The sequence below is a fragment of the Poecilia formosa genome, unplaced genomic scaffold (genome assembly GCF_000485575.1).
Source record: "Poecilia formosa unplaced genomic scaffold, Poecilia_formosa-5.1.2 Scaffold29, whole genome shotgun sequence".
NCBI classification, from domain to species: Eukaryota; Metazoa; Chordata; class Actinopteri; order Cyprinodontiformes; family Poeciliidae; genus Poecilia; species Poecilia formosa.
In genome coordinates, this window is record NW_006799968.1 from 3,213,105 (window position 1) to 3,229,988 (window position 16,884).

The 16,884-nt window shown below is 39.2% G+C and overlaps 1 protein-coding gene across 1 annotated transcript in view; it reads left to right on the top strand.

The window, feature by feature from the left end:
• Positions 1–16,884, top strand: part of sv2ba (synaptic vesicle glycoprotein 2Ba) — a 26,273-nt gene continuing 9,389 nt past the window's right edge. Inside the window, exons 1-4 of the mRNA XM_016670006.1 lie at positions 1–143; positions 5,465–6,203; positions 13,561–13,741; positions 16,287–16,438. Of these exons, the coding sequence (XP_016525492.1) occupies positions 5,717–6,203; positions 13,561–13,741; positions 16,287–16,438 (820 nt within the window). The 5' untranslated portion in view covers positions 1–143; positions 5,465–5,716. The remainder of the gene's footprint in view (positions 144–5,464; positions 6,204–13,560; positions 13,742–16,286; positions 16,439–16,884) is intronic.

A 16,884-nucleotide genomic window follows, 5' to 3' on the forward strand; every position in this document is an offset into this window, starting at 1 on the left:
TCCCTCGGGTTTGGCTGCAGCCCGGCCTCAGGATAAACTGTCATGAACGCTCGGGACAATTGAAAATGCTGGTTGGATTTATACTTTTTTTTTTAAATACTAACCTGTTCCCTCCTCAGAAGTTAAGGAAAATACAAACTATGGTAAGATCATATTTGTTCTTCTAGCTGGTTTTCACTTCAGTTTGTTTTGCCACATAAATCAACGAAGAAGTGATAGGACCGGGAAGCACGGCAACATGACTAGAGCTGAAATCATTTTCTGTTTCCACGCTGGATGTTAGCCATTATAGGGTTGATTCTCAAAAAATAAACAGGGTACAATTATTATTATGATTTAACTCTCACACTGCTGCAACCTCTACAAATGCATACGATAAGAAAGGATTGATGAGCAAAGGAAATCTGGTTACTACAGAAGTGAATTTGGCGCTCCGTCCTCAGAAGTCGTGTCGGATTGTCTTTTGCCCTCTGAAGCTCGGTGAAGATCACGATGAACTCGGTGCCCTCACACTCCACTCATTCTGCCGTAAAACCAGTCCGACGCACCAGCAGCCGAAAGGATCTGCAGTGGAGGCAGATTATCATTATTTTTTATTTTCTGTTTCGCCTCTATTCGATTGCCAAAAATGTTCACCTTGCAGCTCAGAAGACTTCTGATGTTCTGACAGAGGCCAACATAAATAAATAAACACCCAAAAGGGGAAGCACTTTACCACTATTTAACCTTGAAAACATCATTAATTAAGGATGAGTCGTACTTAATGAGCTGTAAAACAAATACATTTATTAATGCTTAACCCATAACGGCTAATTACTCCCAAAGCCAACATGCTCAGTATTTATTCATGCTTACTAACTCATGAATTAACTACTCTATGTACTGTGTGTGTATGTTTGGAAATGCTCAAATTATAGATGCACTTTCACAAAATGTTAGAGAATGTTTGAATTGGTAATGTATTAATCCTGCAATGCATCCATCGACTATGAAACATGCAACATTTTTGTCAAATGTCATCACCAAAATGATCAAGCAGATACATATCACTTTTATCACTCAACGTTTCAGTTGCTGTGGGCCAAAAGCGGATCTAAACTGGTGGGTTTGAAGCATCGATTTAAAGGAACTTTACTTTCTGCCATGTAATGCGATGAAAGAACCAAATTAATTGGGTAAATATATTTTTTTCCTATGTTGCAATTTATACTGTCCACAATCAGCTGGTGTTAATAGGATTTGCCTGTTATAATAAAGTTATATTCCTATTGTATTAAGGTCAATTTTAAATAACCGGCATGGACTGTATTTACAGAGCTCCAACAGTGTACCATTCTCCAAAAACTCAACATAAAGTTTTGGAAATGGCTGAATTGAGGAAGAATTGGCGGGAAAAATAGCAGAGAACTATGAGAAATATGACAAATGGAATTCGAAGTAGTGCGTGTGTGTGTGTGCGTGTGTGTGCGTGTGCGTGTGTGTGCTCGCGCGCGCATGTGTGGAGGAGAGTGTAAGGTTGAAAAGCAGCATTGTGTACTGTAAAATAAAAGTTCATGGAAGCCGTTGCTTGCAGAGACACGAGGCCCGCTGATGAAGTGGCGACAGTAAAGTTCAAACTAACAGCAGATCAAAACAGCGAAAGGTCACTGGTGAAATCGCTTTCAGCAAATTAAGTTGCATCCTGTAAATCCTCGCGCCGCCATTGATTTCTTACGATTTCAGAGGGACTCGCTTGACTTTTCTGAAAAGCGGATCGTGACCTATCCAAAGTCCGCACACGCATTTAAAGCTCGTCGGACATCTGAATTAGCCCGCGCGGTGTCTGTGGCGGGGGGGGCGTGGACGCAGGGCGGCTGGGGGGAGCTGGGTGAAAATCTGAGGGTTATGTAAGCGCCAGCTGCAGCGTGATGATGAAAGCAACATCAGTTTCCCCCCGAACTGGAGCGAGCATCGATCCTGCTCCAATCCTCCGCTGAATTGTTCATGTTTTATTCACACTGGCTGAAGGAAAAATGGATGGTGGTGATCATGTAGTGCTGCTGAAAAAAAAAAAAAAGAAAAAACTGCTCTATTCACACCATAGCACTGACTTCAGAACCTCAGCTGAAACACTGCTGCCATCAAACAATTTGATGATTTGTAGTTTTTTTTTAGAATTTTGGCAAAAATGTGTCTCAGGAAGGGCAACATGTTTTTTTTTTTGGTTTTTTGTTTTTTTAAAAAGGAGTTTTAATCTGGATTAAGTAACTGTTTGTCATCATGTCTGGATGCAAGAACAGACCAGAATGACCTCAAACAAAGAACATTTCTGCACCACTTATCACAAGCACATTAACTTCAAAAATGATCATATTCTGAAGCAGAGCTTCAGAATATGATCATTACTGAAGCTTTAGATTGGACCAACGCAGAGAAAGTTGGAAAAAAAAGTTGTGGTTTTTGTTTTACTGTAAAATTAAGTTATTCCATGGCTTCTAACACGGTATATTGAGTTTTAAAAACAGTTTGTAGGAAAATCCTGTTGGGAGAAACTGTGAGGCTTTATTTCTTACAAATGTTTGAAAAGATACAACTTTCAATGGTCACATCATTTTTGTGTCAGATTTCTGTGTGAAAGGCGACATTGTAGCAGCGTTCTGTAAACTTCCAAAAAACTGCATAACAGCCGAAACATTGACTTCCTTTCAAATCCAGGCTAAAGGCCTGCATGTTTAGTTTGCTTTGATTCATAATACCTGGAACATTGATCAGCACATTTGATGTGTGTTTGCTTGATGATTTTGATGAGATATAATGTTTATTGCTTGTCTCATAATTGGTTTCTATGTTATGTTTCTATGGTGTAAAGCATTTTGAACTTCTTTAATTTGTTGAATTCTGATATACAAATAAACTGTATAATCCATCCATCCATCCATCCATCCATCCATCCATCCATCCATCCATCCATATGTATTGTTACTGCTAGATTGCTGTGTGCAATACAAAGAACTGCCTGGACTCCAAAAAATGTTTAAAAGTTGGTAATATTTAATTTTTAATGCAATATTATTTTACTTATTTATTTTGATTCTGGAAAAAAAACAACAGAAAAATAATGAAATCCTTAAGAAATGTAGTCTACATCTAGTTGGACATTACAAGCTGCTCATTATCTGAGGTCAAAGTTTGCTATGAATCCCAATCAGACAGAGGTTATTACTGATCTGTTACATTGTTACCTCAGTATTCACTAATACTATCACATATTGTATGTTTTCCTCCACTCCAGGCACAATAATAGGGAAATATGCAATATGTGATAAAAATTAGTGAATACTGTGGGAATAATAGAATGAAACCGACCTCTGACCTGGAGAGCACGGTCCATCGATTCTCCTGTTAAGAACCACAGCGTCAGAAGTTAGAGGTGCTGAAAATTCCTTCACATTTCAACAGCTTGGCAATTTTAAGTGTGACATTTGGTAATGTAATAGACTGAATGGTTTCTTTGACATATAGATGTCCAAAGAAATCCATCTAACGTTATGAACATTAAGGTCTTTCTGAAGTGACTGGCCTTGTTCAGAAAGAACACTGTGCTCCAAAACGATCTGACTGTGTGTCTTCACAGTCAGCCATGCTGTTTGGTTAAGAAGGCTTTCTGTATTAGAAAAAAAAACTTGAATAAAATTTATTTCACGTTTGGAGTGGTGATGTAAAATGATTCTCCCTAATCATTTTATAGACTTGCTGAGGGAATTCCAAGGTGTGCGATGCTGCAAAATTTGGTATTGATCCGAAGCCAAGTAAATATCAAGTACTGCAGATACCAATACTGATACTTATTTATGTATGACTTCTGACCTTTTGTGATTTTTCCTTTTAATTATTTTTGTCAAAACCTACGACAGAATTTTGATAGTGTCCACAAAATCTGCTAACATAATAAAAAAGTTAATATAAAAAATGTATACAGATACAAACAGAAACAATATTAAAGCAATCTATGTGCATTTTTCTAAATGCAAAAAGAAAAGTCATTTGAGAGCAAATTAAAAAAAATCCTTTTTATGTCGAAGTTGCAACACTAGAACACACACACAAAAAAAAAATCCAAGGGGAATCGGAAACTAAAGCTTCAATCTTATTCCATTAGTATCCATCGGATACCGATACCAACTTGGTATCAATATTTTTGGATCGATCTGCTCACCTGTAATCAACGCTGCTCTCAAGTCTGAGATGTTTCACAGGAGTTGAGTCATCAACAAGCGTCAACTTAAAGAAGGAAACGTTGATAAGTAGGATGTGAGACGTCTGACTTGTGCACTTGGAGCAGAAGGAAGTCAATGTTTGTAGCTGATTAACCTTTCAATGTCCACCAAACTAACAAGCTGCTACCACCAAGGACATGCCACAAGGTTCACGACGGCTTGATTTTTCATTTATTTTGCTGTGAATGTGCTCCTATCATCACCCTTCCTGTATTCTCAGTGCCGGGAAAACGCTGTGTATTCAACGTCCTTTGCGTTTAAAAGCGTCTTCTTCTGGGATCCGGGCTGATTTGAATGTGTCATTGTCACAGAGAGGGCTGCTGTGTGACGGATCAAAATGGCGTCAGAACATTTGAGCGCAGAGACGAAGAGATTATGTGCCTGTGCAGAAGGACAAACTGCTCACTGGGGAAAAACGGCTTTCCTCCGTATATCTCTGGTCGGCCGAAAAGACGCTTTCTGTTCACCTAGAATGATAACGAGCTCACACTGGAGCAGAGAAATATTTTTAACATAGAAAAGAGGGATATGAATGTGGCTAAACTGCAAGTAGAAAACAGAATTTAAAAAAAAGAAATAATAAGAAAAGGTATTGTATGTTTCATATTTCACACAGAGTTTGAGGTAGTTTTTTTGCAAATTGCTGCTGCAGTGGTGTCTAATTATATTACCATGGCTTATCAGGGTCTTTGCAGATGCATGAAATAAATAAATAAAAAGGAGGAATACATTTTCACCAAAAGTCTCAGAAACTTTCTAGAAAAAACGTGGAAGTTTCTGAGTTTGAAAAGTTGAAGATTTGCTAAAAAAAATAATAATAATAATAAAAAAACCTCTGAAATTATGAGATTAACCTCAGAAACTTTCTAGAAAAAAATTGGAGATTTCAAGTTTTTTTTTTTTTCTTTTACAAACTGGGAAATTTTGTATTTTTTCTGAGTTTGAAATTTTTTTTAAACTTCTGAGATTAATCTCATAATATCTGAAAATTTTTCTTCCAAATTTTCAACATTTCAGACTCAGAAATGTCCAGGGTTTTTTCCAGAACATTGCTGAGATTAATCTCAACATTTCAGAGTTTCTTGGCAGAAATTTCCTTTTTTCTATCTACGTTGACACTTGTGTGAGTGTGAATTGTTGCACTGGAATGCTTCTGCTTTACCGTCTCTGCTGTTGACTTGACAGACATGTTGCCGTGTTTTTTTCAGGTTCAGCATGCAGCTCTGTGCTCCAGAAAGCAGGTAGCAGTCAATCAACACAGTTTGTGACTGCTTGGAAGTGAGACTCTACAATCACAGAAGATCTGCTGCTTCCTCAAACAGCTGAAAACAAAAACAATAAAAACAAACAAACAAACTCACGGCTCCGCAGGAAGATTATGCCATTGTAGCTGACGAACTTGAGCTTCTGCAGCACACAAAACCCTTCAAGTCTGAGTCCCGTTTGCACAGGCAGGAACCATGGACGACCCCTACCACAACAATGTGAACCAACAGATGACTGAGGGCGGAGAGTACACTTACACTCAAGATGGAGGAGGTCAGCACGGCTACCCTTACCAGACGGACTACCCCCATCAACAGGACGAGGACGCCGCCAGCGATGCCACTGAGGGGGCCGATGAGGACGATCAGATGTACGAGGGGGAGTACCAGGGCATCCCCCACCCCGACGAGATCAAGGAGGCGCGGCGGGCCGCCCGGCTGGAGGCCAAGAGGAAAGCCCGTCTGGCCACGCAGCAGCAGGAGGAGGAGGAGGAGGAGAGCCTGCCGGAGCAGTACGAGACCATCATGGAGGACTGCGGCCATGGCCGCTTCCAGTGGATGCTCTTCTTCGTGCTGGGACTGGCGCTGATGGCGGATGGCGTGGACGGCTTCGTGGTGGGCTTCGTCTTGCCCAGTGCTGAGAAGGACATGTGCATATCCAACGCAGACAAAGGACTCTTGGGTGAGTAGAAGCAAAGTGGTGGGACACAGAGGGTGTCAGTGTGAAATATGAAATCTCGACATTTATCAGAAGGGGAAGTGTGATGCATTTTCCAGCTAAACGGCGTCGCTTCAAAGCACAACCAAGAATGTCAGGACAAACTGCAGGGAGGCTGTTTTTGTGTAGAGAAAATAAAAAAGGCCCCAGAACGGAGCCTTTGGTAACACCTGTCGATAAAAAGGACCAGAAGGTGAAACATTCTTATTGACTCTGATTGATGTGTGACAGATATGATTCTATCCATTATTGCATCTTCAGAGAAGTTGAATTTACCAGTTTGGCCAATAATATTTCAAAATTTACAGCGTCCAGAGATTTTTTTCTAAGTCAACAGCATCACTCTTATGCAATATTTTTGTTAATATCGGACTTAGCAAGTCTCTATTGAGTTCTGAGCTAAATTGCATTGGGTGAAGTGAAGGGTGAGGAGCTGCATGAGCAGCCAGCAGCAACCAAAGCAACAAAATTACAAAAGAAAGTGCAGGTATTCAGTTTTTTTTTTGTTTGTTTTTCAGAAAAAAATAACTTGCTAAGCTTCTTAACCTTTTTCAAACCTCTTTCTGGTCATTTGACTAGAAAGCAGAGAGCAATTCGTTGTTCAGGTATTGGTTTTGAGAGTTTTGAGATGCTAACTAATCAACAGCTCACGGTTCGCTCATAACCTCGTTGCCATAGTTGCGCACCAAAACTACTTCTTCCGAAAGTAAATAAAGAAAAAAGCACGACCAAAATCCTTCCACTTGCACAGCAGAAGAAATAATTGTCCAAAGCAGCAATTCCTCAATCCAACATTAACAAACAAAAAGAACCGCTAGAGAAAATCCCCTTAACTCTACAGCTGCTGAGAAAATTCAATGCAAGTTTCTTCTTCAACAATGCCAAGGAATATATTTCTAACCAAGCAATCAGAGGCGACACATTACTATCCTCTCAGGGAAGACTTGCTTTATGGTTTTTTACAGCCGCCTTTCACAAAATGCCCTCATTAGTGCTCATCAGTGCACAAGCCTGGGCTGTAAGCAGGGCAGCTCCATCTTGCTTCAAAACCTAAAGTGAGAATGTCCCCACCGGTATTCTGACGGGTTTATTCTTTTATTAGCAAAACATTTAGCATCAAATGGAGTGTGAAATGCTAGCATTTAAACAAACAAACAAACAAACAAACAAAGAACACTACTTTAAAATAATCCGCAAGATTTACTAATTGCGCTCATCTGTGGGTGAACGTGGAACTCGTTGGTGAAATGATGATGGTGTTTAGCGGAAATAAAACTAAAAAATCCTACAGATGTTTGGCTTTTGACGGCTGCCGATCATCAGACTGAAATATCCCCAAGCTGCTCTTCCACCTAAGGAGAGGAGGCTTGGATTAAATAATGATTACCGCGGTGTCCTGCAGTGGTCAGATGCTTCATTGTGTACAACCAGATTAGCCTCGTCGAGCCGTGGATGTGGTACAGTTACTGTCTGTAAAAGAACCTGGAGGAGACCGTCTCAGGGGCGCCAAACTAAATTAGCAACAAAATTAGCTAATTTGTTGCTTACTTAAAAATATTTGCAACAAAATTTTGCGGTATTTGTGCTTATACATGATGGTAAATGTGACTTTATTACTCGTTGTGTTGGTTACATTTTCACCTTCTCGCCTGTGGTGGCGCTGTACCAAGAACTACTGAAGGAAAAAACCTCTGAAGAAGACACTGAGCAGCGGTGTAGCAGAAATGGTAAGGAGGGAGTCACTTAAATAAAACGTTCTGACGATTTTTGTGGAAATTTTGCAATAAAAGCACAACGACGTATTGGCACGAAAAAGTGCAGGGATCTGTTGATTTTGCGTGAATTACCGCAGAGTTGAGAAAAAGTGGAGTTGGTGAATTAGATGCGTGTCCATTACAAATGTGTGCAAAACTGTCGGTATTCCGCTAATGTCAAACAAACATTTTGCAATATTGCGGTGTTTCTATTAACAATGAAACTCAATTAAAGTTACATGTAAATAAGTTTGTTGAGGCGACAAGTCATTAAAAATAAACATGCTGCGCCATCATCCTGCCACTTCCGGAGTCTTCTCCGTCAGAAGTAACATCCGGTGGTTGAACACGACTTGTGTGATGCAAAAAAAAAAGTGTTTCCATCGCAGTTTTGCAAAAATACACTAGTTTCGATATGACCGTTTGCTTTTTGTTTTTCAAAACTGGTATGATCCCATTCAGCAAATTTATTTTCATAATTCCAATTTACGCAATTATCATGTCAATGGAAAGGTAGCTATAATTTAGCAGCAAACTGATACAAACTGCTTTGATAAACTAATATAGTAATATTTAAGCACACAGCTGCTTTCTTTAAGATTCAAATTATCCATCCCTCTTTATTTTCTCTCCATTCAGTTGCAACTTTCAAAACACAATCTAAAAAAAAAAACAACCTCTATGCAGCTTTGTGGAAAACGTAGCATAGAAACATCTGCTCCTCACTGTCTGCTCGGGTAGCTGAGCAGCAAATGAAAACCCCTCACCTTTATCTCCCGGACCTGGCGTGTAGCGAGACGATGTAGCAGATTACACATCACTCATTTCATCTTAACACCGGGCTCCTGGGACGAGGCGTGGCGAGACGCTGATGTGGAATCGGCCGCTGATTGTATTCAGCGTGTGTTCCCGGAGCTAATGCGGAGCATGCTGCCGCAGTCAGAGATGCCCGGCGCCCCGCTGCGTCCCGCCGCAGAGCTGTCAGACACGCGTCGGGCCTCTGACAGGCTGCGGGGTAGCGGGGGAAGAGGCCCCGGCGAAAATGAAATCACAGCATCTGTTTGTACGGGGCAAGAGGAGAGCTATGATCGCTGGCTTAGAATATGAAGCAGGGCCGCAGAGTGGTGCTGCCGGATGCAGGCTCATGCTCGGCACACCGGACAGATGGGGAGCGGAAATATGTTTAATCTTCACCTGTAGTCTGGGATGGAAGGAGGTTTGCCAAGTGTTTTATTAGAGATTGTGTGTTTACCTTCTGGGTTTTCTTCAACTGTCTAAAGAGTGAGGTTGACATTACATTTTAGACCGGGACGAGGGGGGAGAAAGTTAAAAATATGGAAGTGAGGAAATGTAGGAAGAAGAATGTGTGAAAGTGATATGTGGTTTTAAAAAGTTGAGCTAGTGAATGGTTTGCAAAGTCTGAAAAGCGTGCCAGGAATTTGTGTCCATTCCCCCTTAGTGTGATACCTTTTAGAAAATCCAGCTGCCAGGTTCCTGTACTGAAATAGAGAAAACAGGTGGTCCAACTTAAAAAAAAAGAGTTAATTTGATACAAGTAACCAAATTAAGCTTATACAGTAAATATATTAAGTGTATACATTCACACCCGACCTGTTAATTTGCTTTAATCGACCTCTAATGTCCGGTCCGTTTTGGGAGGTGTGAATGTGCAAACAAACTTTGACGTGGACCAAATTAGTGAACTCTGGTTCGCCTAAAACACTAGATCCCAGTTTGGGTTGAAGTGAACTCTGGCACAGGTCGAATGCATACGTGCATGCAACCGGACCAGAAACCGCTCCAAAAGCAGGAAGCACATTGAAGAGCAGGGCATTCTGGGTCGACAGAGCCAGATTAAACACGTGAGTCTCACACTACAGGGAGAAATGACTCGTGCTTTTTTTTTTTTTTTTTACCAGACAAAAGAGAAATTCTACAACTACTAAAATCTGATGCTACTCCAGTTTTGTTTACATTTTGAGAAGAAGGAAGTTGTGCTCGGTGTCTTCTTCAGAAGTTTTTGTGTCATTTCCTTCAGTAGTTCCTGTTGCAGCACCACCACAGGCGAGGAGGTGAACAGGTTTTCAGCAAGTTACACTTTTCAGACTTTAAATTTTAAAAAACATTTAAAAGTGCATCATTTTCCTGAAAACCATGTATTTTCCTTTCACTTGTTATTTTAAAAACCTTAAACATTTGTGAATTATTTGAAAACAGTTTGATCAGCCAGCTGGGTTACCGACATGTCAAAGCTAAAACAGAACATTTCTCATCTGTACTTGGAACATTTCCCTTCCAAATCCTAAATATTTTTCTGCTAATTGTTGACTTTGTCACTTTGTGCAATCAGCACTTTGACCAACTGGCAAAGCTGTTCCCTTTGTCTTTGACTCGCTCACACAAAGAACGGAAACTAGGAAAGCATCATCGCTGGGAAAGCCATTACTCAAACAGTGAAAAATATGATCGAATGATTTGATATGAAGCAATTTATAGCGATATCTAATCTGTCTTGGGTGACTAAGTTCTGCTTACAAGGTTAGTGTTTTCATGACTCACTGTAAGCCGTGTGGTTTATCGTCTAAATTTGTATCTATTCATGGATACAGTATTTCATCTTCTGCGTGTGGCAGATGGAGTTATATCGCTTTCACTTCTAACGCGGCGGAGAAACGATGAATTCTCCTTCACCCTGAAGGTATTTGGCAGCTTCAATATATTAAAGAAGACTTTTTCAAAAGTAATGTAGTTGGAATAGATCCTGATTCTCCACCTGAAGGACACAGTTCCATCCTCTCAACCTGTACATACATGTATACATACACACGCGTGCACACACACACACACACACACACACACACTCTAAAGTTGGGCGTTAAACTCATTTTCATATTGGACCACATGATGAATGTTCTCAAAGGGCCGGTTGTGCCACTATAAACTGGTCACAAACTGTTAAAATATTAATAAATAGCTGTGTCTGGATTCGATAAGTACTATTTAAAATGAAACTATATTCAACATCTGTCAACACTGATCAGTTGCCCTAACATTTCACAATCGTTATTGTGATTTTTTTTTCTCGCAATTATAATCACTGATTGTTGTGAAGCCAATTTAGAAATATCTGCAACCAATTTTGCAATATTTGACTGTAGACATGACATTTTGTCATTCGCGTACTGACTATATCTTGACATCTTCTGAGGCAGAAGTAGTGGTGTAGTAGAAGTAAGAAATACTGCCACCTGCAGGTGGGAGTTCGCATCAACACCAATGTTTTAAAAATTGTTACAGAAAATTTGCAATAAACAAAGAAAAAGTGAGCATCTGTTGATTTTGCATGACTCTCCAAGATCACTGAATCGCGAAAAAGAGGAGGACAATCAAACTTTGTCAATGTCCTATTGTCAAAAAAAATAAAAAAATTCCCAATTGCAGTGTTTCCATTAAGCAAGAATAACAATTAACCTCACACGTGAATAAGTTTGTTCACATGATACGTCATTTAGAAACGCCACGCTGTCATCCTTCCACCAGTTCCACCAGTAGTATCATCCAGTTGTTGAAGGCGCAACTCTTGTGATGCAAAAAATGTGTTTCCATTGCAGTTTTGGAAAATACAATAATTTCAATGCAGCCAAAAAAGGTGTTTTTTTCAAATGAAGCTAATTTATTTTCATTATTCCAATTTATGCATTTATAACGTTAATGGAAACGCAGCTATTGCTGTGTTTTAGCAGTGAACAGATAAAAAAATCACTTTGATCCATCCATCCATCCATCCATTTTCTATATACCCATTTCCCTTAGTGGGGTCAGGAGGGTTGCTGGTGCCCATCTCCAACTAACGTTCTGGGCGAGAAGCGGGTTCCACCCTGGGCAGGTTGCCAGTCTGTCGCAGAATCACTTTGATTTGATTGATAAAAAATATTTAAGAAAACAACTGCTATCTTTATGCATCCGTCATGGAGCCTGTAGGGCCACATAAAAAGCTATAGCAGCCCAGATTTTGGCCCCTGAACCTTCAGTTTGACACATTTAGTCTAAAGTATCAAATTGCCAACGTTAATAGGCGATATGATGAATGATCTTGCTGAATGGGATGCGCGGGGAGCGGAATGAAGCATCTGCACGCTTTGGTAATCCATGGGGAAGGTGCACGACGCACACTATGGCTCCACGTGCCGTTAAGCCGCTTACGCCCTCAGTAATTAGGACTGTGTAGTAAAAACACAGGGCTGGCAGGCAGGAAGTACGGGTCTAAAGCCTCAAGAGGAGTAGTTGACCAAAGATGATTGAGAATTGACAAGAATATAGAAAGAAAGTAAAATAAAAAGACGTTTAACTCTGTCTGCACGGTGGCCTTCTGACAGTAGAAATGGAGGCTTAAAGAACGCCACGACTCAGGAAGTCTTTGTATTTCAAAAAGGTGCTGTACAATGACAGCTAGACCAAAACTAGTCACATAGGTGCAAAAGGTGCAGGTTCTCTGAACAACATGAACCTTTCTGTCCGTCAGATCGCCAGTTTGAGTGCATTTGCTTTGTACGTCTTAATGAATGTTACAGAAACATCCGGAGCTGAATGGACTCAGAATAAAAAGCATGGATCACTCTGAAATAAAGCATGAAAGCTGCTGATTACTCTGCACTTTCTGTTCATATGAGGGTGAAGGGAGCCCCCTGGTGGTGCAGCTGCTGTTTTAAAGAGACTTCAGTGCAGTGGTGTCCAAACCTTTTGGTATGGCAGTACTGCAAGGTTTTTTTTTTTTGTTTTTTGTTTTTTTGTTTGTTTGTTGTTGTTTTTTTTTTTTTTTTTTTTTTTTTTGAAACTATAAGTAGATAAAATGCTGGCTTCTTAATTGGTGACTGTATATTGTGGGACTGTATATCAATACAGAAATGATATTTCTGTATCATTTTTTATACAGAAATAAAAAATGATTTTTTTATTTCTGTATTTTTAAGATCTAAAGCACTTTAAACAGTTTTTTGCTGAAATGCACTATACAAATGAACTTGATTGATTTATTGAACATTTTAATCAAACAAACAAAGCAGTCAGATTTCTGTAGATAAGTGAAATCAATGTAGATTTAGAATTTAAAACAGGTCTTGCAAGTTTGCCAGATTAAAAAACAAAAAAACATGTCCTGATTTTTTTTTATGCGTTTGTAGATTTTTCTGTTAACAGGGTACAGCTCTCTCTGGGTTTATTTTGCCAAGTGTATTAAACGGCCACGCCTGTGTCTGCATATTAGTATAAAATCACTGAATGTTCGTTGTTGCTTTTTACTATTAAAATAAATTAAATTCAAAGCAAAATCCTGAATGAATCCGTGTGTTGCACCTTATATTTTCCATGGTAAGATGTTAAATTGCCTGTAGCTTTATTTGAAAGGTGAGGCATCAATGAAATTGTTACTGTAACATTGTTTTTAAATGTGTATCAGCGCCAAACAACCCAGACTTGAACCGTTACTGAATTGCAACCAAGATCTGCCCAAAATGGTTCTTTGGTCACTGCTGCTTTAGTAATTGTGCGTCTCTGTGTGCGTTTTGCAGGCCTGCTTGTGTATGTGTCCATGATGGTGGGTGCCTTGGTGTGGGGCGGTCTGTGTGACAAGATGGGGAGGAGGAAGTGTCTCATCTACGTCCTGACCATCGACCTGGTCTTCTCCTTCCTGTCCTGCTTCGCTCAGGGATACGGCTTCTTCCTCTTTCTGAGGTTCTGCTCCGGCTTCGGGTGAGACACCTTATTTTTTTATTTATTTATTTTTCCAAATATGCATTTGTCTTTGCAGCACAGCTTGACTGGGTTTTTATAATAACTGACCTTTACTGTGAATAATCTGCTTAAAGGGAACACCTTTGAAAATAAGATGGGTGACATTTTAAGAAGTTATGCAACTGTAAAAACATCCATTAGAAGCTGTTGTTGTTGTTTTTTTTGTTGTTGTTTTTTACCAGGAAGAAAGTATGAAAGGAAAGGTACAAGAGTTGTGCCTCGTAAAAGAGTTGAGATCCAGAGTCCTCTCCCATCCCCTCTTTTCTTCAGTTTTTCTATTGGATTTAGAGATAAAACGATTAATCAAATTAATCGTGATGAAAATAACTGTAACCTAATTTAGTAATCGATTGTTAAGTTAGAGTATACAGACTCAAAAAATGTTATTTGCTGAAAGAACATTCAGAGCAATAATTAAGCCATAACTGTACAAACAATATATTTGTTTTGGATGTATAGGAGATTTGAAAATGTTCACTCCTCAAGTGGCATTTTTACCATTTGACCTTTACAATGTGAATTGGTTTATTTGCATCTTTTAATGCATTAATAATATTATGTAAATTAAGTCTCACAGAATGTACCAACTTTTAAAATCAGATTAATCAAATAACCATCAAAATAATCAATAGATTAATTGATAACCAAAATAATTATTAGTTGAGGTCCTAACTGGACTTGGGTGTATGACTGAGATGGCAAGTGAAGGTTCCCAGTGTTTGGTAAATGACCCACAACTGACCACTGCACAATCCAGTCCCCCACACAGTGTGGCAAAAACTACATGATGACGTTTGTGATGGTAGGACAAAAAAAATGCTTTTTCCAACATCACAGACGTCAAACAAACCCAATTGACCTGTAGAAACTGATGTTTCTTTTGGAGACTAGGTGTCCACTAGCATGCCAATCTTTTCCAGACTAAGGTCATCTGCTCAAATTAAAGATTGGATTTTTCTGGATAAGCAGATTCGTTTAATTTGAGACTTTTTGCACGTCTTGAAGAAGCAGTTTTATGTATTTCCAGAAACAGAGTGTCATTTTTATAGCACAATCAAGTAACTATGTTACCTTCAGTAATTATAATGCTACATGTGTCAAACATGACTTAAAATAAATTTAACTTGCTAATTGCTGTTGGCTAGTCTGAAGGAGCTGAATGGGTGAATTGTAGCAGAGGAAACTTCATAACTGCAGCTCCAAAAATTAGCTTTGTCCTTGAAGACAGAGCTAGGTCCGACCGGGCGTTTTGAAAAAAGTTGGTTTTACGTAACACTGCCCCTTTAACCAGGGAGGAGATTAACAAAAGTTCTTCTGTATGCCTTCATCATCAATTTTGACTTTATTCCTTATTTAGCCTTTCCCCAGACAGACGATCACAGCACCACAATGTTGTGAAGACACTCTCAGCTTATTTTGTAGCGGAGTGTGTCGTTACAAGAAGCTTCTAATGCTGTCGCATGCTGGCACACACCACGTTCCCCTACTGTTGATGCCACCTCAAAGAGATTCTAGCTGCAAGCTACGCCCAAGGAGATCTCTTGTTTATTTACCCCAACAGAGAAGTTCTTTTGCTGTGCAAATTAAGATAAGGGACGACAGTTCTGCATTGGTTTTTGATTTCACTTTTAGTGCTCATTTCCTGCTGCTGCCTATAAAGCCTTTATTGTGCAATAAAAGCTCTGCACTTCTCAAGTGTGCTTTCTATGCTAGCTGCGGAAAAAGAGTTTAAAATAAGTGCACCAGTTCTCTACAAATGTTTGACCTACTCATGTGAATCTTTGTCAGCTGCGAGTGCATAATCTGAACATTTATTACAAAGTTTAAACTGAGAACTAAAAAAAAATAGGTGAGAGAAATGATGCAAACATCACACTAAAGGACTGAAACAGAGTGACATGCTTTTAGATTCAAACTATAATGTTTCTAATCCGGATTAGTTATAGTTCTAATCTGGACTGATTAGAGAAATACACTGTTGTACTCTTTCATGTCGACTTTAAAACCCGAGTTCTTCTGCATTGGTATTACATGAGTGATTGGAAATTTTTTTTACCCAATTTGGATTTTTAAAAAAAACTGAACTTGGCGGCATTGTTTGATAACTAGAATCAATGTGGAATATATATATAATTGACTTGAAATCAGTTTTGTATGACTTTTGATTTCACTTTTTTGTGCAAAGTACCTTGAGAAGACATGTATTGTGAATTGGTGCTATAAATAACAGAATTAGTGTCACGATGTTATATTTTGGGGGTTGGGGGTTCCTGCTGGAATTGAATAAAAATTCCTAAATAAATGAGATTTTACTTATTTTATTCCTCTTTCTACTTCTTTAAATTGCACAAAAAAAAATCAGTTTGTGAATCAACATTAAAGTAGAGAGTTGTCTACATGTCTCCTTAAACTAAAACTAAATCTATGAGTAAATACGAACCATAATTGTCAATGTGTAATTTGGTACTGTGGTTTGAAGAGGAAAATATCTTTCCTGCTGCAGAATTGGTGGATCCATCCCGATCGTGTACACCTACTTCACCGAGTTCCTGCAGATGGATAAGCGTGGAGAACATTTGAGCTGGCTCTGCATGTTCTGGATGCTGGGAGGCCTGTACGCCTCCTTCACCGCCTGGGGAATCATCCCTCACTATGGTAACGTTGTCAAGGCTCCCATAAATAAACACGTTCGCATTTTGTTGACACACAAATTAAGATGTGGAGTAGCTGTAAAAGGCACAAGAACGTTGAACCAAAATAGAATTCACAGCGAATGTGCCTTCCAGTCTCCATGACTGAAATGCAGGAGCTTAATGTTGACGCTAAAAATACGACTCATATGGAGGAGCTTTTGGAGCAATGATTTGATAAATAGTGGTTGTTTCAGGAAGGAAGGAACAAAGGAAATACACAGCTTCTGATAAAAATTAGGCAAGAAATAAAGCCTCAAACATTTTTCCATTATCTATCTTCTTTTTCTGTACCTATCCCTGATAATGTTGTACTCCTCTGTACAACTCCAAAATGAAACAGTTTAGCACAGCTGAACCAAATAATAATGTTGAAACTGTAAGAAACAGCAGGATTATATATCTTTTTTT